Here is a 22,302-nt window from a genome sequence, read left to right on the forward strand (position 1 = left end):
AGGGGAGGAAAGTGGAAGTAAAACTGAGAGTTTAATTGGGGAACAAGACACAATGAAATCATAAGAGGTCAGAATCAGAGAGTGAACCAGAGGAAGCCACAGATCCTGGTCTTCCTCTTTCATTCTGCTGCGCCTCAGATCTCACAGAGCCCGTCGATCAACTCTATCACTGCCATGTATTATTCATCTGATTCCAGTGGAGAGGTGGAGCCCATGCTGCTCCATCAGTAACTTAGATCACAGTGAGAGGTCTGATCTAAAAGAGGAGCCAAGCAGAGGCTCCGTCTGTGAGAGGGGGGTTAAACCGGGACCACGCTCCGGGTGCCTCTTCCATCCCGCAAATGGAAGGTGTCAATTTGGCTCTAATGGAAAGTAAACAGACTGAGAGAAGGAGGGTAAACATCATCAGCAGATATAATTTGTTTCAGCTGTTGATGGCAGCTCACAGACTCAGGTCCACACAGTGAAGGCTGCAGCGCCCCCTGTGGGCAGAATACTGAACAACTAAATATATCCCTAAATCCAAAAGCTTGTGGCCTGCAGCAGGAACAAGTGTGGATTGTTTGTGTCCGATCATCTTTGTTTAGGGCGTCTGCCGGCTGTCAGGCTGCTAATGCGATCATCATCAAACAGGTAACATCCTTCCTGCAGCTAACCCATTATCTCGCCTCAGTTACACCTTATCAGCACATCTTTGTATTTGATTAGAATCCATCACACACTCAACAGCTTGATGGCAGATGAAACTCTCGCCAAGTCGCTGTCAGCAAGGCTGTAAGGTCTTTATCACAGCAGACTCTTATTTCAGCGTGTTAACAGTAATTCAATGAGCTCTGTGCTGAGGATGGCTGTGAAGCTGTGGGGACATAAAGTCTGCACAGGTGAGTTATTTTAAAGCTTTTTCTCACTCTGTAGCAAAAACAGAGGGACAGGAGGAGTGTGTGTTTCATTTGTAGCATTACCAGAGAGTGCTTTTGTTTGACTTCCTGTTAATACATTACTGTTTTCCCATCATCAGCACATCCACACTTAGGAGCTGGGAACCGAAGCAGGAAGGAGCTTTATCACTGAAGTTAAAAGAGTCTGGTTCTAACAGTATTTGAACTTGGGTGTGATGATGTTTTATGTAAAAATATTTAAATCTCCAGTTCAATAATTCATAAACGAGGATAAAAACAGAGCAGACTGTGTAACTGGCACTCTGTCTCCCTCTGTGGGAGAAGATTTAAAACTGCAAACAGGCCATGTCTGTCTGCAGTTTTCATTACAGACAACCTGCAGCAGCTGATCTCACTGATTCATTCATTTGAGACCAACAGGAAAAACTAAATAGACCTGGTTTGGGGGAAACTGGTCTATCAAGTCCCTCTCTGGAAAAAAACTGAACTATATCCAGGAATCTTTTTAAAAAGTGGTCCAAAAATATCTCTATAAAAAATAACTGAATTTTCACTTCATGTTTTTTATTTCCTTTTTTGTAAACTGACAGATGTTTTACATATGAGACCTGAGGCTCTTACATTCCAAGAAGAAATTCACATAAAATCTAGAACAGAATTTAAAATCCACTACGCTCCCAACATGCAGGCCTGCTCATCGTAACTAAAGTCACTAAAAGTAGTATGGAAGGTTAAGCCTTCAGTAATCAGGAACCTCTCCTTTGGAGTCATCTACCAGTCAGGGTCCGGGAGGCAGACACCCTCTCTACTTTTAAGAGTAGGCTTCAAACTTTCCTTTTTGATAAAGCTTATACTTAGGGCTGGATCAGGCTTGGACCAGCTCTTAGTTATGATGCTATAGGCTTAGACTGACGGGGGAACTGACACACTGGGATCCTGTCTTTCCCTCTCTCTCCTCTCTCTGCCTGTCTCTTACTTTAACTCTCCCTGCCCCATTAAAGTTACTAACCATAGACCTTTCTGGAGTCCCTGAGCTCCCTTGTCTCGTAGGTTCCTCTGGATCTCTGCTGCTGTGGACGTTCCAGACTTCAGCTGGTACAACTACTACTATCCGTCTCACCACTATCATCTCTCTCTCTCTTCATCTCTCTCTCTTCCTCTCTCCAACATGGTCTCAGCAGATGTGTGTCTAACATGAGTCTGGTCCTGCTGGAGGTTTCTGCCTGTTAAAGGAAGTTTGTCCTTGCCACTGTAACTTGCTAAATGCTGCAAAGTGCTCTGCTCATGGTGGATTAAGATGAGATCAGAATGAGTCCTGTCTGTAAGATGGGACTGGATCTGATCCTGTCTTGATGTTGGGTCTTTGTTAATGATAGAACATAGAGTACGGTCTAGACCTGCTCTGTTTGGAAAGAGTCTTCAGATAACATTTGTTTAGATTTGGTGCTATATAAATAAAAGTTGATTGATTAGTTTGAGTTGGCTTAGTGAGCATCAGTAATCTTTACTTCAACCATTCAGATATTCATTCTCATGTTATTTAAAGTTTCAATGTGAATCATTGAGCAGTGAGAGATCCAGATCCTTGATAACAAGCACTCAGCTCGTCCAGCCAATTAAAGCGGATCATTAGTGGAGTCCCTTTGAAAGAGATGACACATCCGAGAGGTTGGCACTGGTTTATTTTCTCAACTCACATTTTTCCATAACTTGTTCCAACATTTTTGATAAATCTACAGGATTGTTTTTGAAATCCAGACTTTTTACATGTTTTTAAGAGACTAACTTCAAAGAGTTTGGGGCCTCTGTGGAGCGGCTGTTCTGACATTTTAAAAAAGGTGTTCAATATTGATGATTCCAAAGCCAGCATCTCATGAATGTGTGAATCACTCAATCACACATAATCACCAGTTCTGCTGATGTTTTCATTAAACCATGACTCACTAACTTTGACTCCAGCACTGAGCTAAGAATAACACAGCGGTTGATCAGAAGACACTTTGTGGAGAGCTTGAACTTGCAGCAATAAACATCAACAGACTGATTACTGAAGATAATCAGTACCAAACATTTACATACTGACCTCTGTAGTACGGAAGTGGCCCGGCGCCAGTCAGTGTCCTGGACCGAGGCCTCTCCCCCCTCAGCCTGACCTCCCCACCTAAGTGGGCCGACTCAGAGAACGAAGGGAGCATGTCACCGCGGAGCATAGCCAGGTCGTGCTCCGAGAAAGAGCGATCTCTTTTCAGAGGAGTGGGCGAGCTCTCAGCTCTCCGCAGATCACTGTTGTCTGGAGACTCCTCCTCCTGTGACATATGAAGACAGTGTTTAGAATTTTGCTTTTATTAGAAAAAAAATACACTACCAGTCAAAAGTTTGGACACATCTTCTCATTCAATGGTTTTTATTTAGTTTAATTATTTTCAACATTGTAGATTAATACTGAAGACATCAAAACTATGAAATAATCTGGTTTTGCCATAATCTGGATTACAACAGTAGTCAAATAGGACTATCCATTGTGTACTAACCCTACCTCTGAACAACACAACTGATGGTCTCAAACACATTAAGAAGGCAAGTCATTCTACAAATGAACTCTTGACAAGGCTCATGTTCATTAGAAACCATTCCAGGAGACCACTTCATGAAGCAGACTGAGAGAATACCAAGAGTGTGCAAAGCTGTCATGAAGGAAAAAGGGGGCTACTTTACAGAATCTAAAATATAAAATATATTCTGCTTTGTTTAACACTTTTTTGTTCATTCAATAATTTCATATATGTTCTTTCATAGTTTTGATGTCTTCAGTATTAATCTACAGTGTTTACAATCATTAAAATAAATACAAACCCTTGAATGAGAAGGTGTTTCCAAACTTTTGACTGGTAGTGTAAGTCACAAGTTTCCTAATGGACAGTCAGGGTCTCTACTTGAATAAGGCAATATAGAACACCTCAATATAACAACACACCCATACAGCCACATGCAAGTGGCTAATTTCTTCTGTAGATAGATACTCAAAACAAAGTCAGGTGACTCAGTTTTCCACCCTGTCAGTAAAATCAACTCATGACAAAACCCTAACAAACAACACCCAGGCTCGTACGGCTTTATGTGATACGAGAGATTCATTAAAGCATTCACTCATCATCTTTTTCTGAGGTTCATATCTTTTTTTAATTTTAGATTCTGGCTTCATGTTTTAAAACTCTTCCCTTGAGCTAGTTAAACCTGTGACGGTCCTGTCCAAACCAAACAACATTCAATATCTGTTGCTTCCTCAGAGATCGCAGGTGGAACCAATACCTTTGCCCCTCTCTCTGTCTTTTCTGTATACTATCAGAGGATCTTACTCCGACAGTCTAACAGCATCTGTATGGCCTGCTCAGCCCTCTTGGCATTGTTGACTTGGAAGAGTGCCCCCTTTCCTCCTCCTCTCCCCTCCCCAGGTAGATTAGTGAGCTCGTGCATTATCTCAAAATAGAACAGATAAGATGCACACTGCAGGGATCCACAGGGAAGTTTGATGTAGTGTGGCAGCCTTTTCTATCTCATGTCTGACTCTGCACATTAACGTGTGAAGGTTGCGTTCCCCTGTGCGTGCATACGGCTCTGTAATCTGCTGTTTTTGGTTACTCTGTTTATGTCCTTGTTTTGCTCTCTTTGTTGCGTGTTCTATTTCTTGTATTATTTGGTGTTTTCTCTGTTCATTATGTTCGTGTCGGTCATGCCGTACCTGTTAGTGGGAATATTCAATAAAACCACTGAGACAAATAGAGGTGCTTGGTACCCTTTCAAAGAGCTTCATAAACCATGCATGAAAAGAGCGCTGCAGGGAGAAATAGACTAAATATTTTTTACAAGGTCACAAAACAGGAAGAGAAGAGAAAGACAGAATATGAGCTGTACACGTTCTCCCTTTTATCACCCACACTGAATGGCTTTCTCTGCTTTAAAAGAGAAAAAGAACAGAAATAAAGACTCAGGGAAAAGACTCTGATAGACACTGAACAAAGTGAACAAAGTGAACAAAGTGAACAAAGTGAACAAATTGAACAAAGTGAACAAAGTGAACAAAGTGAACAAATTGAACAAAGTGAACAAAGTGAACAAAGTGAACAAAGTGAACATGTTCCAAAAGGTTGAAGCAGAAGTTTTCAAAATAAGGGAAAAACATTTTCAACAAGTATTTGTTTCCAAAGTTATTTAGTGCAAAAGAGAAGAGCGATGTCTCTCCTGCATCAACGCAGAGGCATCTTAACCCACTTACAGCTGGAACACCAAGGAGGTGCTGCCACTGATCAGCTCTGTAACACAGAAACAATGAGTCCAGTTATCCCCCCTCTCACGGCTCAGTGTCTGGCCTCACCTCCGATATGTTCATCTCCTCCATCTCGGCCAGAGTCGGAGCCTTGAGCAGGACACGAGGGCGGGACGGCTGGCGGGACCCGAGCTCGGACACAGACAGGTCGATGCACGAGGTGGATTTGACATTACAAGGACAAGTGTGAGCCAGGCAGGGCATGGAGCCAAACGCTGAGGGGGGAGAAACCGAAACACTGTCAGAGAACAGTTCAGTCAGAGAACAGATCAGTCAGAGAGGGCAGTGACTCTGAGATATACTCTGCGCAGCATTTTAACATCAATAAGTCATTACCAGGCTTGATTTGAGACTTAAGTCCAACTACTTCAAACCAGTAATGTAGGAGTGCAGCACCTTTCTGGCTCTCCCACTGATATATACTGTGTTGTTATGAGTCATTAGAGGAGTATCATGGTAATCTGTGTTACCTTATGGAATCAAAGCTGCATCTTTTAATACTTCTATATCAACAAAAGATCAAGAGCAAGACAGACATCACTCAAAGTGTTAAACCTCTGATATGCAGTAACACTCCTCCAACTTTTCAACAACTCTCAGCTCGTTGTTCTGTTTCAATCTCATTCGTCCAACAATAAAGTTCACAGGTAGTGACTCAGGGATCAGCTCGGCCTCTTTGTTGAGAAACCAGCCAGAGAACCAGAATGGAAGCTGTCAACCTCTGCCACGTAATTCAGCTCATTTTAGGAAACTCAGACCAAAACAGCAATGTCAGTGATAGTGTGCGCTCTATTTTGGACATTTTCAGACCCTTACTGTCCCTACTGTGATTCAGTAAGCCCATTAGTTTTGTGCCACTGTTTGCAGTCGCAACACAAACGTGTTCTTCCACCTGTAGAGCGCGTATGATCTGCTTGGGTCTGTGGGCTGAAAGAGACAAAAATACAACCAAACTGAAAACTGAGTGATACTGACAGAGACGATGACGTACTGTTTACTGTGGACACGAGAGGACATTTATGAACCAGAGTTTAGAGAGGAAGAATGAGACACAACGGACTGAAGGAGAGAGACTGCTGAACTAACTGGAGAGCAGGAGAGATCCTGAGTTACCTGGTGGTGCAGGTGTGTAAACTGTGAGTCCATGAGCCCAGAGAGCTCCTGCTGTCAGGAGTGGGACTTGGTAATAACAGAGCTTCAGGACCTTTCTGAATCAGAGGATACCAGCGGCTCACATACGAGAGCAGAGTCCCTGCAGACTCACTGAACGCCGCTGTTTTATCTGCTTTCTTCAATTTTTAGAAGTTAAATCTTAAAACTAGAAAATCTGACTGGAAGAGCGTTGACAAAGTAAGTTTTCAGCTTGCACTGTGTCTAAGTGCACGCCCCATGTACAGAGGCTATAGTCATCATTGCAGCGGTCGAAGGCTAGACTCCCGGCCTTGACCCTTTGCTGCATGTCTTATAGTTAGAGCTGGCTCAGGTTTGGACCAGCTCTTAGTTATGCTAATGTGGGCTTAGACTGCATTAGACTGCAGGGGGAACTTACGCACTGGGATCCTATCTACCCCCCCCCAACCCCCTCATCACTTACTTTAACTCTTCCTGTCCCATTAAAGTTACTAACCATAGACCTTTCTGGAGGCCCTGAGCTCCTGTCTTGTAGGTTCCTCTGAGCTGCTGTAGACGTCCTCCTGCTGTGGACGTTCCAGATTACAGTTGATACGGACATGCTGGACTATCACTCTTTCCAGAACCAACTCGGTCTCAGCAGATGTGTGTCTAACATGAGTCTGGTTCTGCTCACGGTTTCTGCCTGTTAAAAAGAAGTTTGTCCTTGCCGCTGTAACTAGCTAAATACTGCGAGGTGCAATGCTCATGGTGGATTAAGGTGGGATCAGACTGAGTCTTATCCTGTGTTGGGTCTCTGTTCATAATTTGACATAGAGTGGTCTAGACCTGCTCTGTTTGTAAAAGCGTCTTGAGATAACGTTTGTTGTGATTTGGCGCTATCCAAATAAAGATTGATTGATTGATTGATTCCCCCTCTCTCTACTCCCTGCATATCCTGTCTCTCTCCATCTGTCTTATCTAATAAAGGCAAAAATGCCCAAAAGCATAACTTGGAAATAATAATAATGACAATGGTATGGCCTGTTGCAGGCACTCATATGCACAAAGACCAAAGTATGCCCATTACAGATAAAAAGCTTCATGGTGAGTACATGTGGTGAATTTTACTGCTTCATCCAAACTCTCACATCTGAAGATTATACAGTCATTGTTTTTAAAGTACAAGTTCATGTCAAGTCATGAAGAAACCTCTTAAAATAATTAAATCTAATTTATACGTCCAGGTTTTTTTTACCTCTTTAAAAACAGCTGTAAGAATTCAGAGCCTTCTTCGTGAGTATCAAGCATAGTGATGACAAAAGCAAAGGCTTGAGCTTTAACAACAGTGCCCCTCATGATATACTTAAGAAAACATATAGAAGTATTATTTCTACTTTTCAACAATACAGTAACAGGCTTTAAAGAGTACTTTGTCCAGTCACTGTGATGTTTGTTCAGTGTGTTTTCTGACCTCAACAACTGAAACAAAAATACATCAACCTTCATCTGTAAATAACTTGTCTGGTCAATATCCATGAAATACGACACCACCTCGTCATGTTTTGTATCCCTGAAAGGAAAGTAGTCCTGTTACCTACTACAGCTTCCAACTTTGAGTGTGATGGTTGTAGTTTGACCCTCACAGGCTCCAGTACAGAGACTGAAGCCCTAAATGTATCATTCAGCAGAGCGGTCGGTTCATCACTTTCAGTTACACTGCGTGACTCAGGCCTGTTGAGTCTGACGCTTCATGCTTTTGTTTCATCTTGGCTGAACTCTTTGTTATTCTCTCTTCACCTGACTCAGCAACAACTCTTTGATCCTCCAGCAAGACATATAAAATGCTGCTGCAGCTTCTGATGAAATCCTCCTGAAGGTCTCAGAAACTTCCGGACCTGAAGTTTTGAGGTCGCTGTTCCCAAACCTTGTTATCATCTTCTAGTGGACCTGAAATCTGTCAACTATGTGGATATGTTCAAAAAGCAGATGATGACCTGTATGGTTAGACCTGCCTTTATTCAACCTCTCGCTGTTTGAGTTTACATAATTATTTTGAATACCTGTTGCATCCTGTCGACTGGCCTTTTTATCTTTTATCACGGAGCACCTTGAGACGTCTGTTCTTGAAAGGTGCTTTATAAATAAACTCAGTCACTATTTACCTTTGATTTCACAGACTCTTTCACAGTCACAGTGGATGAGACGGTGAATTTAAAAAAGGTAAATACCCTTGACACCCCATTATTGAAATGCATTCATAAAAGCACACAGCAGTACAGTATGTGATCATTTCCATTAGGGGCAGTGTGTGTGTGTGTCTAGCTGGGACAAAGAAGGCACGCTAAGGACCACAGGTGAGTTTCAGGCAGTAGCCTCCAGTGTTAAGAAATGAAGCCAATGCAGAAGTGTAAAAGACTGCAGTTCCCTGAGTGTCCACTTGGGGCTGGCTCCAAAAGCCACATGATTCCCCATTAATACCCGCATTAAATGCTCATTTTTGCCTGGTGATTATTCGGTGCATATAGAATCTACAGGGGATGGATTTTCTCTCATTTTTTTTAACTCATCCCTTTTGAAGCTATTTAGAATCAGAGTTGTGCACACTGTCAAGGGCTGAGTTGACTGACAGGCCATGCAATGAAGCTGCTGGCTCAGAGACTTATCAAAGCCCACCTCAACTCTACTTCTTTGTCTGTTTCTAGCAGAATCCGTGACGTCAACCATCCGTTTCTGAAGCGCTGTTTTGAAGCCATTTGTCGGTGGGTGCCATATTGGAAATGCTGAACTCAACCTAACTTCTGTCGAGCTAGTGTGATGTAAAGAGGCGGGCTTTGAGCCTCCTCGCCAACAGCTACAGTGTTCCCAACTGTCAATCAAGTCAGCTGTGCCTCTTACAATAGAAAACTCATGATTTTTATATCTTCTAAACTGCAGTATTATGAAAAAATCCCCCGTACAGTGTGTGCAGATGGAGAAATTAGCTATCCTCACATAAATTGCTTTTTTGTACCAGACAGTAAACGTGTTTATTTCTGCTGTAAAGATCGGCTTCTTTGAATTGGAGTGTATGTGGTTTTCGGTACTTCCGGAGCCAGCCTCAAGCAGATCCTGAATGAACTGCAGTTTTGAACACTTCTGCATTGGCTTCATTTCTGCCGGAGGTTGCCGCTTGGTATCTAGATGAACTGATAGTAAAGTTGGGTCAGCATTTAGAGTATGGGGACTGCAACCTCCGGCCACATAAAATTAAAAACTGCTGTTCCTTGAGTTTCCACTTGAGGCTGGCTCTGGAAGTACCGGATACCACATACACACAAATTCAATCAAAAAAAGATCTTTACAGCAGAAACATGTTTACAGCCTGGTTCTAAAGACGAGTGTAGTTTGGATAGCTCATTTCTCTATTGGTACACTCTGTAAGGGGGGTGAATTTTGTCATAACGCAGCGGTATAGACGATATTAAGATTATGAATGCTGCATAATGAGAGGCACAGCTGACTTGATTGACAGGCGGGAACATTGTAGCTGTTAGCGAGGAGGCTCAAAGCCCGCCTCTTTACCTCACACTAGCTTGACAGCAGTTAGGTTGAGTTCAGCATTTCCAACATGGCACCCACCAACGATTGGCTTCAAAATAGCGCTTCAGAAACATATGGGTGACGTCACAGATACTACGTCCATTTATTATACAGTCTATGTTGACGTGTCTATGTTATTTACAGTCTATGGTTCATTATAACAACACTAGGAGGAACCTGGTATACGGCTGGAACATGCATGTTCAGTGTGCTGTACTGTAACCAGATCATCACACAGAGAGCCCGTACTAATGTGTTTAATTTGACTTCCTGGATGTTGACTGCTCTGTGGATAGGTCAGTAATTATCTCTGGATGTTTAATTTCTGAAAGGAACTTATTCCACTACTCTACGCCGAGTATCAGTTGGTGTCTCTGTGCCATGTGCTTATTTGGTGAGGAACCAAACCATTAAGTTTTTGTGGCTGATGTTTATTACCGACAACAGAATCAGAAGTTTTGGCTCCGCTCTTTGTTTAACTGGCAGGACAAAGCTGTTTGTTTGGAGCTGATAGGCCTCACTTGAGCTTCTCTCCTCATAACATATAAGGCTACAGTAGAGCATTTATAGTTGCACCCGTTAATTCCAAAGATGAACAGCCAATAAAAACTTCTTCACTCAAATGGTGTTTCTCTGTCACTCACTGACCTTCTGACATTAATAGAGCTCTCCCTAAGCATCTCTGCTCTAAAACAAAAGTGTAGTCTGATCACATTTCTTGTTATGTTTCTTCTTCGTTGAAACAAGCACGTCAGACATAGCTCTGGTGTCAAAAAAAGAAACATCAGTGAGTAATTGTCTTCTTACGTCTGGAGCCTGAGGGGTCCACGGGCCTCAGCTTTCTCTCCTGTTTGATCTCAGCCAGGACCAGCTCATGGAGGGACTGCTGCTGCGGGGGAGGAGGGGGGAGGCTGCGCTCTGAGACCTATTGAGGACAGAGAGTTACAATGCATCATCACTTTAGAGAGATTTTAATGACTAAATGCAGAAGATTAAACAGATATGTGCAAACATGAACACTCCAAAACACAAAACATCTCCAGTATTTCCCTGCATGCTGCACAGGAAACCACAAACAGGGTATGTTGCACTAATATTAAGAAAGATAAGAAGGAAAGAACATCATGACGTTACTGCACAAACCATACAGCCTCAAGACATGTTGTTTAGAATTGGATGAAGATGGCACAAAGGAGAGTTTACAGCAGCTCAGCTTGCATTGGGGGACTCAGTATGGTCTGCCTGATGATAAGAGCTTGTACTCAGAGTGGAGGACATACGATGGGTCAGACAACAGTCTGCCAAAGAACTGACTGCTCATATATTGACTGGAAGGAGAGCTGCTCCATTATCTTTGCAGCTTATCCCATTGGGGTTGCTGGAGCTGGAGCCAATCCAAGCTGTCATTGGGCGAGAGGCAGGGTTCACCCTGGACAGATCGCCAGTCCATCACAGGGCTCACATGCAGAGACAAACAACCATTCATGCACACACTCACACCTACAGGCAATTTAGAGTTACCAATCAACCTGATGAGCATGTTTGTGGACTCTGGGAGGAGGGTGGGGTACCAGAGAGGACCAACCTTAGCGCTGTTGCCTTTCTGTTAGGCTGACCACCAGGTTTTAACTGTGCACAGAGGATACCAGACCATGCTGACGTCCCATACCTGATAAAGCTCTCCAACACGGCCTGGTAAAATATAAAAACCTCATACTTGCCACTGCTGTAGTGAATCTACAAGACTTAACAACACTCACCGGTTTGAGTGGAGGTCTTGATCTGATGAAATCCAGAATCATTTCATGAGCGTTTCTCTTCACTCTGGTCGGGATGTCACCGTCTACCTGAGGGAGACGAAAACACAACAACACTCACACTGTGAGTCATACAGTCAGGGGCTGACTCTGTCGGCTCGGGCCTCAAAGATGAAACCCAAAATAGATTTTAGAACCTGGCTTTCTTACTCATCTTCCGGCTGTGTAAGATGCTTGATTCTGATTGGTCAAAACCCCTTGATGATGGTTATTAACTTTCACCTACATGAGCAACACCAGAGACAAACTGATCACACGTCATGTCAAATCAATCCACGGAAAAGAGTTCAGAAAAATTTAGCTTCTGCTTGTTGACACCATAGACTGTAAGGTGAGGGGAAACTGTTAGTTTCTGTTAGCATCAAAACAATGTGGCTAAAAAACTAGGTTTTTTTTGGTTAGTATGCTAATTCGGCGGGCTAAGGACATTTTCGTATTGGCTGCTCCTGGAGGTACCGAGGGCAAAACGGAAGCTGAGAGGGATAGAGCTTTTTCTGTTGCTGCTCCAAAATTATGGAATGAGCTTCCCCTCCACATTAATCAAGCCTCCTCACTGTCCATTTTAAAACTCATCTTAAAACCCATTTTTATTCCTTGGCTTTCAACTCTGCATGAGACTCTGCTCCTGTTTTAGTGTTTTATGGCTTGTTTTTATTTATTGTTTTATTGTTTTTATTGTTTTATTATCCTGTGTTTTAATTGTTTTTATGCCTGCGTTGTTTGTCTATTTATGAACAGCACTTTGTTCCGGCTGTGGTCGTTTTAAAGTGCTTTATAAATAAAGTTGAGTTGAGTTGAGTTGAAAGTTGTGACATTAGTTTATTTTTAAGGTGTGTGAACCGCAGAGCTCAGAGAAGAAGGAGAGCTGAATGAGGACAGTTTCATGTTCAATCCACCACAACAGGCAGAGAAGAATCCATCACCATGGAACGATCACTGACGAGGAATCACTGGGACTATTTTAAAAAACTGTAAACATAAATCATTCAACAAACTAATCTTTTTATTACGTGTTTGTATTTTAAGTTAGTAGCCGGGCAATAAGCGTTTCAAGTCGGGGTCTTGTGGCATATACATTATCCCTTATGTTTTTACTTTTGCCTAAAGTTAGATGGAAATTGAAATTGGTATTGAACTTGATCTGAGTTAGGTAGATGGAGAGAAAATGCATGCAGTTGGTCTCCATGTGCTGTGTCTCTGGAATGTGCTCACAGCCACCAGTGCCATCATACGATGTAGGTCTTACAGTATAGTGTAAGTACGTCGACAGCCACCACAGATTGCTTCCTCTACATCTCTCCTGTAAATTCACTGATTTTAATAAAGTCCAAACAAAGCTCTGGCAAAATGCTTCATGCTAAAATCTCTGCAGAGTCTGGCAAACATCTCGTTGAACCTGCTGCCAGAACAACAGAAGGCAGGGAGAAGACTTCATTAATATTTGTGCTCTGAGGCTGAATTATAGATCTGCAGCGAGGTGACTGCCAATGAATGCATGTTACAGTGCTTCACTGTTTATGGTGCACCACACTGCCTGAAACATGCCTTCAACATCTTTATAAGGCAATCAAAAGTGGTGTCATGCACCTTTTGTTCGATGCCACAAGATTACATTCATCTTTCACTCACGCTTAAGATTTCAAAAGAGACGAAAAGCACTCGTATTTCTCCTGAAGATATGTGCCACTTTGATTTAACTGCTTTCAGAAGTCTACAGCTCTTTCAACATTTCAAAGATTAGAAGCACTTACATCAGAAGTGATGTTTTAACTGCCCTTAGCAGTTACGGACCATAAACAGAACCAGACTGAGAGGATATATCAGCAGTTTTAGCTCACCAGCCCTCGCTCTCCATGTCTCCTGATATTAACTTTGATACTTCCTCTACTTGTTCACAGAACTTGTAATGTTTTGGGACCGTCTCATATTACTGACTTGTCACTGTTCTGCATTTTTTATGGTCTCTTAAGTCCTTTGCAGCAGTTCTTTGAGCACAAGTTATTAGACGATAAAGAAATTGGGGAGAGGGATTAAGTCTTTTTGTTACTCTGCTTTGAAAATATTGAGCTTCTCCACAGCCACAGTTAAACATGCTGAATATCAACATGTGGAGCAGGCTCATAATCTCAGCGGACATACAGTCATAAAAGTGAAGGCTCAGACTTCAACAAGAGAACTGAACAGAAACATATTTCAGACTCACAGTGTCCAGTTTTCTGTCTACTCGTTCTTATTGAGAAAAATAAACATGTGTACGTGGTCAGGTGTCAGCCGGGAGCGCAACCAGGTCAGAGAAGAAATAAAAACGCTTGTGGAGAACCGTTACTCAGCTGCAGTCCCCATCTGACTGCTCCGCTGTGTGCAACACCTTCAGTCAGCTGATTCACATCCAAACATGCTTTAAACTTAAAACACCTCCCTGTTAGCCGAACCAAATATGAGACCACATGATGTTTGATCCACGTGATAGAAAATAGAAACCAAAAAATGTGTTCAAGTAAGTTCTTAACAATCAATACTCGATTAATTCTTAACATCCCTAGTTTGTATTTATTGTAATTATTGTAAACACTGTAGATTAATACCAAAGACATCAAAACTATGAAAGAACATATATGGAATTATTGAATGAACAAAAAAGTGTTTTGCACACTCTTGGTATTCTCTCAGTCTGCTTCATGAAGTGGTCTCCTGGAATGGTTTCTAATTAACATGAGCCTTGTCAAGAGTTCATTTGTAGAATGACTTGCCTTCTTCATGTGTTTGAGACCATCAGTTGTGTTGTTCAGAGGTAGGGTTAGTACACAATGGATAGCCCTATTTGACTACTGTTGTAATCCAGATTATGGAAAAAAAACAGATTATTTCATAGTTTTGATGTCTTCAGTATTAATCTACAATGTTGAAAATAATTAAAATAAATAAAAACCATTGAATGAGAAAGTGTGTCCAAACTTTTGACTGGTAGTGTACGTGTTTGCTGGGTTTTACTTTATTTCATTCATCTTGTGTTGATTTGTTTTCCTTTCTTCGTATGCATTAACACATCTGTTCAACATTTAATTTGTAACAGCATTTGTATTCTAGATGTCTCTTTAATACTTGGTTTTAAAATAAGAGTCTAGTCTCTCACCATGACTTTGCGTAGCTGGAACTTGCGCGTTCGAATGTCCTGCATCAGCATCTCAAAGGGAGTGAGGCTGAACTCAGTGGGCAGCGAGTTGAACGGCTGCTCCTGAACTTTCTTTAGCTTCACTCCCTGCCGGAGCTCCTTCATCAGCTGCACCCACAGCCTGGCCTGGCATGGGAACAACAACACACACATCTGCATGAGTCAACACCGCAACACCGCCTGCTGTGGTCCAACACACAGGGCTATTGTTCTTGCTGTCACACTGCTCTCTTGCTTCTTCTCACCCAGTCTTTGTGTTTCAGTGAGTCCAGCTCAGCTGTCGATCTGTCCTCCCGAGCTTCCTCTTTGGAGATCTTCTTCAGTATCTGTGCAACAGGAGCCAGGAGACGAGTCAGTTCATTTTACATCACAGAATATTTACACACCTCACTGAGAGATTATCCCAGAATGAGTCGAGTTGTTGCTGCAGGAATACATTCAGTAAAATCTCCAATGTGGCCTCACAAGACTTGTTACCAGAGTTATAGCTGGATGTAAGAATAGACAGCAGCAAAGACTAACAACCTAACATGATGCTGAAGATTATATCTGAACCAATACAACATGAACGTGGGCTGAGTTGCATCGGTCAAAGACATTCAAACACATTTGAATCCTGATCACATCCATATCTGGAAGTGTTTCTGCTTAATGACACAGTGCCAACCTTCTGCATGCACTAACATTAAAACATATCTTCTTGGGAGCTGGTTTAGCTCAGCAGTCAGACCACACGCCCCAGGTACCGAGGCTTCAGTCCTTGAAGCAGCTGGCCTGGGTTTGAGTCTGACCTGTAGCCCTTCACCACATGCCATCCTCACTCTCTCTTCCCAGCTTCCTCTATACTCTGTCCTCTATAACTAAAGGCACTAAAGCCTAAAAAATAAACTTTAAGCTGCACAGAGTCTCTGAGACGGTTCACTGGTGTGAGACCCTGCAGTGACAGACCTGAGCTGAGGATGTGGGTTGAACTCAGGAGTGAAACTGTGGAGGCGAATGTTTCATTTTCATCTGTCTATGCTGTGCAGCATGTCGATAAGGATAGTAATGCTGGACTGTGTTGACATTTGAAATCAAAGAACATGCACTCACTGAGGAGCAGGTCTGAGGAGGAAGGAGTACACTGAGACAGATAAAAGCAGGTCCAACTGCTTGTTCCTATTTTAACTGTTCAATGCTTTTTTTGTTTTCTTTTATGAAAAATTATGAACTTTTTTTTTTTTAGGATACATTTACCACATTATATTTGAATGATATAAGAGTATTTCAATTTCAGGAGAAAGAGAAAGTGAAACAACAGATCTGCTCGGACAAGACAGCATCACAGAATCCTTGGTTGGTCTCTCCACAAACCCTGTCTTTAGGGGGTTCACTTATTTAACCTGCTTGTTCTGCAGTTCAACAAACTCATCTTTCTAAAGACACACTAAAACGTTACTCTCCATAATAAATATAATTTCCTGCATGAATCCACTCCTGAATATAAAGGGGGGTCGAGGACATCCCTAGTGTCCAGTGATGGCACACACTGTGGTGAACTTCAGGAGCAGGCTCATGCTAAGCTCTATTTTTAGTACTTTATGAACCTCACTTGTTTTTCATGACTGAATAGAGACGCTAACATAAATGTTTATTACTGAGATAGAAGGTTGTGTTGAAATCTCAAAATTCTCTGACAAATAATGACAAGATGAAACGGTCAGCTCTGTTCCGACAGCGGCAACCTCCGGTCTTAAAATTTGAATCCCATGCTGAAGCGTTAGAAACTGCAGTTCATGGAGCATCCGCTTGAGGCTGGCTCTGGAAGTACCAGGAACCACATACACACCAATTCAAAGAAGACGATCTTTACAGTAGAAATAAACATGTTAACAGCCTGGTTCAAAAAAGGTTTGGATTTGAATAGCTAATTTCTCTATCAGCACACACTGTACGGGGATGAGTTTTTTATAACTCGTAATTCTTGAGAATAGATATTAAACTTACAAGTTTTGCCCAAATAAGGACATAGCTGACTTGATTGACAGGAGGGACCTTCGCCTCTTTACCTAACACTAGCTGGACAGACGTTAAAGGTGACATATCACGCTTTTTTCATCAATATATATTGGTCTAAGAGGTTCCCAAAACATGTCTTTAAAGTTTATGCTCAAAAAAACACTTTGAAATCAGATTTTGGTCTGCCTGAAAAGCCCTCTTCTTCAGCCCTCCTCAGAACGGTCTGTTTTCTCTCTGACCACGCCCCCTCAGGAAGTGGATGTGCCTCGGCTCTCCGGCACGTTGATCTAATGTTTACATGTTGGCTGAATATACACGGCTGCTCACAGATCACGTTACTTCAACCCTCTGAATCTGATCCAGAATCTGATCCTGACGGAGAGGCGCCTGTAGCAGGACCTTTCTGAACGATTGGTCACAGATTTAGTGTTTCTTGTTGTTTTATTTATCAGTATGTAGACGTGTGTCTTGGTACACAGCGACGAACATGTAGCTATGTGGCTATGCTAACTAGCACTAGCACTTCTCCATGAAAAATAAAAATCATCCACTAGATCTTCAAATCTGCAGATGTGGGGAGTAAAACCGACCTTTGTGTTTATTAAGACAGCCTACAACTAGCATGCCTCCCTCCTAAGCTCCTTGTTAGCACACATTTGTGCAGGTAATGAAAAACAGAGGAGGGGATTCAGTATTATTTTATACAGTCTATGGGCTGAACAAGCTCCGAGCTCTGACTCCGTGACAGACCGGATATTGTTGTTACGTAACAAAAACACCGAAGTCTGAAACGGCTCGTTTCACACACATTTACAGAAAGGTGGAGAAATCAGAACAGGGGCAGAATGGATTTTTTTCATTCTCAGGGGGTTCGTAGACATGCCAGGGAAACATATTTCAGGTAGAGAACCATTAAAAAGTCCATTTTGCATGATATGTCACCTATAAGTTGAGTTCAGCATTTCCAATATGGCACCCGCCAAAAGAGCGCTTCAAAAACAGATGGGTGACATTACAGATACTACGTCCATTACTTATACAGTCTATGGTCCAGACAGACAACCTGCTACGTCACTGTTTTCCTTTTTAACCATTTTTTATCAACACTGCTCAGTGCATGTTGGTAAGAAGTTGTTTTTTTACAGACTGTAGTAGGATGCCAAAACTAACCAACTATCAGCTCTCTTATCAAAGCTGCTGAGTTTTCTTGTCATCTATCATCTGTAACTGTAATAGCCAAATGTACGCTCTAACAAAGACGCTCAGGCTATAGCAGGTGGAGGAGATCAATCACTGATGTTAATGCATGGTAGGTCTTTATATATACTGTAAAGAGTGAGGTTATGCTGAGGAGGCTCCAGTGCATCATCTAGCCTCTCTTTCTGAGTTCTTTACATTAGCGGTCACAATTTTTTTTTAAAATCACTTTTCCAATACTATTCATCTCTAAATTCTCTTCACACAGACTTGAAGGATGAAAAGATAACATTGAGATTAAAGCTAACTGACCTCCTTAGCATCTTTGATCTTGATGAGGAAGGTCTGCAGCTCCAGAGTCTCCACAAACAGAGCCCTGCAGACGGCCTGATAGTGCTCCGGAGCCAGGCTTGGGTTGGCCAGCCGGGACGCACACAGCGCCATCACCTGGCGGAATGTACACACCGGCCTTAACGCTCCCTCCTGGTCCTCCTCCATGTTCTCCTCCTCCTCCTCTTCCTCCTCTTCCTCCTCCTCTTCTTCTTCTTCCTGCCCGCTGTAGCCCTCATCTGTTGTTCCGCTGCCAGTGGTGCTGTCGCCCTCTCCACCCGGGTCTGCCCCCACCATGCGTTCGATGAGACGCTCCAGCTGAGGGCCAAGCTCCCGCTCCTCACTGTCATCGAGCCCCCAGTCCAGAGCTCGGTAGATGGTCACACCCAGGGACTGGACCACCTGGAGGGAAACGAGGCACGGACAGGGTTCTTATCAGAACTAGGACAGCTTTTTCACATGTAATCTTAAGACTTGAGGTTTGGTGACTCGACTACCCTGAGAATGATTTAAAATGTGAAGGAGGACACACTGTTGATGAAGGATAATAACAACTAAAATTAACTCTATATATTTAAAACAAAAACCTGTTTGTTTCAATACGAGTGTGTAACATCTGATACCTCACATGTGTTTAACCCAAGTGGCAACCTCTGGTCTAAAAATATGAGTCCAATGCAGAAGTGCTAAAAACTGCAGTTCATCAAGGATCCGCTTGAGGCTGGATCCAGAAGTACAGGAAACCACATACACACCAATTCAAAGAAGGTGATCTTCACAGCAGAAATAAACATGTTTACAGCCTGGTACAAAAGACAAGTGTAGTCTGGAGAGCTCATTTCTGGATCGGCACACACTGTACGGGGGGTGAATGTTTTCATAAAGCGGCAATTTTGAAGATATTTAGATTATGAGTCTTCCAACGAGAGACACAGCTGACTTGATTGAAGGGTGGGCACACTGTAGCTGTTGGCTAGGAGGCTCAAAGCCCGCCTCTTTATGACAGCAGCAATATGGCTCACGTTGACGATTGGCCTTAAAACAATGCTTCAGAAACAGATGGGTAACGTCACGGATACTACATCCATATTTTATACAGTCTATGGTTTAACCCTCACTGTGTAAACTGTGAAGTGCTCTGAGTCTCTTCTTAATCTCTTACCTGACGCTCGGCTGCAGGTGGAGGAGAAGATCCATCGGTGTCACCTGAAGAGACGAAGAAAGAAAGACATATTTAAGGACTTTAAGATGTTTAAAATATATTAATATCCAAAAAGAGATTCAAAAAGATTGTTTCACTTTAATGGAGCTTTGTCTTTTGTAAAATTAAACATAAAGTCTGAAATAAGACCACAGATAAATAAAAAGATCTCTTATTACAGATGCAAAGATTATTCAGTGAGTGGTTGATTATTAATTATAAGTTACACTAAAAATTTTAAAGACTCTTTGATTTAGCTCTCCTTCTTCAGCAATAAAAAAAGAGTTTTTCGAAGCCCAATAAAAGAAGCAAAGAAAGAAAGAGAAGATCTACGATACCCTAAAAGAAAGCAGCTGACACCAAATCCTGACAAAAAAGAAAAAGTATAAATGTGAATAATAAAAAAAGTTCTGTACTGGTGAATATATTCTCTCATGACAGGCAGCTTCATGTTCTCTGTGCTTTTTGTTTTCGACTTTATCATTATAATTTTTATTTTGGGAATCAACCAAGAAAATGAGCTGCCTTCTTATTTATATATTTATATTTGTTTGATAGGGACAAAGCACAGATGATGATGATGATGATGAACATTTGTGCAAAAAATCCTGGACAGAATCATGCCAGAGTTAGCAGGAATGCTGTCTTCACGTCTGTTAAACCGGGAAAGGGATTGGATTTAGTCAGTCAGATTTTTTCAGCACATTTCAGGACAGACTCAGAGCAGACGTGCTCCAAAATAAATGACAACAGCTATGAGATAAGATCATAAGCAATGCTGAAATAAACATGCAAGGCACGGTGGTAAAAGATAAGATATGAAGGAAGTAGAATCAGAGAGGAGGAGAGATAAGACGATAATCTTATTGAACTAGTGACTGATAATTAAAAAAATTAAGATCATTTTTTATCAACAGAATTCACACGGAAATAAAAGCCTCAATAAAGATGTTTGTTTTCAGCAGAAGGAAACAGTTGCAGCAGTTAGTTTGGTGACTTGTGAATATGTCAATAACTGCACGGGAAGAGCTAAGATAAATGGCGTGATCCTGGTTGAATGGCCTTTGTCCTCGTCTTACTGCCCTCTACTGGTCTGGTGGTGAAGTGCAGTTACTTTTAACTATTCCCCCAGACGTCACTCGTCTGAAAAGCAGACAACAATGGGCAACAGGAACCTTATAGTTCCTGGAAGAGTAGTTCCTGCAACTAACAGCACCCTTACGGCTAAATTCCACCAGATGCGTGTCCAGCCCATCTCCTATCCGTCACAGCACCTGATCTGATAGCTTTCTATTCCAGTCAATGTGTTAACTTCCACTGGATCCGCTCTGTTGCATTTCGGCTGCATCTCTGATCCGGCAGGTCGGAGCCCTCCGGATCAGATACACAAGACTTCTATTTTTGCCGGATGCCGGAGCACGACGCATCAATCTCAACAGAGCAGATGGAGCGGGACAGGAAGTCAGGCACCAAAACAAAATGAAAACATCCGGTTAATTTTCAGAATCAAACACTCTGTGTTATCACCAGATCGTATTTCACTTAACTACAACAACAAACCGTCATGATGAGCGGAGCCAGGCCTGGAGTCAACAGGTCAGAGGTTTTCAGAGGACCAGAAAGACAACATGGATGAGGAGAGGAGGAGGAGAATCCTTGATTCAGTGATTACTGCAGGAAAACCTCGGTCAAATGACTCCAGCTGTCCGGCGGTCCTGCTGCATGCTGCATTCTGAAAACGCAACCCGTGAGTGTTGACGGTTCTCTGAGGCGGGCTGCAGCGGATCAGAGACGGACTGGACACAGATCTGGTGGAAGTCCCAGGTTAGAAAGCGCCTGTATGAAGTATACTGTCTGAAAGGATAAAAGTCTTTTGCATCTAACAGACTTAAAAACCAAAAGTCCATTCAAACTAAGTTATAACTTTTCATGATGTACAGACATCCTTTCAAACTTTTGCCACTCAAGGTTACAAACTCTGACGAAACACTGGGGTACGCAATACGTTTCTCTTAATGTTCAGAATATTAAAGTTTTTAAATTGACGGGACGTGTCTTTAAAAAGTCTTATAAATAGTAAACATATTTCTGTACAGGGGTTATGTTTGTATGTGTAAACATGACCTATCTCATTGTTTAATGTGTGTTCATGTTTGTGTTCTTAACTTCAGAGGAATGCTGAATGTCTTGGTTTGTGTCTTGATTGTTTTGTGCATCGAAGCTTTGAACAGTTTACTCATTTTCCCTCTCTTTAAGTCCATATCCAACTTTTTTTAAATAAAGTGAACACTTGATTTCACTGCTGTGTGAAACTGTTCATGCTTTTTATATTAGCATGATTCAATTAAATGAGTTAGTATCTCAAGCTCTGATTTGATGCGTCTGATGTCTTTCTGGTGGAGCTCTTCCAGCCTCAAACTTTTCCTCAAATATAAACCCTCATTTGTTTATGTTTTGGGGAATAGATCTTCGAGAGCGATAACTTTTCCTCCACCTTTGAGTTAAAAAACTTGAATTACTCCTCCTTTATTGTTCTGATGAAAGCTTTGATGAACAGATGGCGCTCTGCAGTGATGTCAAGAAAGAGATTCATGTTCAATCTGATGATCTCCGTCTGTGTTTGGAGATAAATAAAGAGCATCAGTTAAAATGTTGCCAGAGGCGACGTCCGA

General features: G+C 42.1%; 1 protein-coding gene across 1 annotated transcript in view; it reads right to left on the reverse strand.

Annotated features, from left to right (window-relative positions):
* spire2 (spire-type actin nucleation factor 2) overlaps positions 1-22,302 on the reverse strand; it is a 48,025-nt gene that overhangs the window by 12,316 nt on the left and 13,407 nt on the right. The window contains exons 2-9 of the mRNA XM_034685568.1: positions 19,592-19,635; positions 18,412-18,831; positions 15,150-15,230; positions 14,866-15,030; positions 11,676-11,762; positions 10,723-10,840; positions 5,272-5,438; positions 2,983-3,205 (exon numbers count right to left, since the gene is read on the reverse strand). Coding sequence (XP_034541459.1) covers positions 2,983-3,205; positions 5,272-5,438; positions 10,723-10,840; positions 11,676-11,762; positions 14,866-15,030; positions 15,150-15,230; positions 18,412-18,831; positions 19,592-19,635 — 1,305 coding nt within the window. The remainder of the gene's footprint in view (positions 1-2,982; positions 3,206-5,271; positions 5,439-10,722; positions 10,841-11,675; positions 11,763-14,865; positions 15,031-15,149; positions 15,231-18,411; positions 18,832-19,591; positions 19,636-22,302) is intronic.

This window comes from Notolabrus celidotus, chromosome 6 (genome assembly GCF_009762535.1).
Source record: "Notolabrus celidotus isolate fNotCel1 chromosome 6, fNotCel1.pri, whole genome shotgun sequence".
Classification (NCBI taxonomy): domain Eukaryota; kingdom Metazoa; phylum Chordata; class Actinopteri; order Labriformes; family Labridae; genus Notolabrus; species Notolabrus celidotus.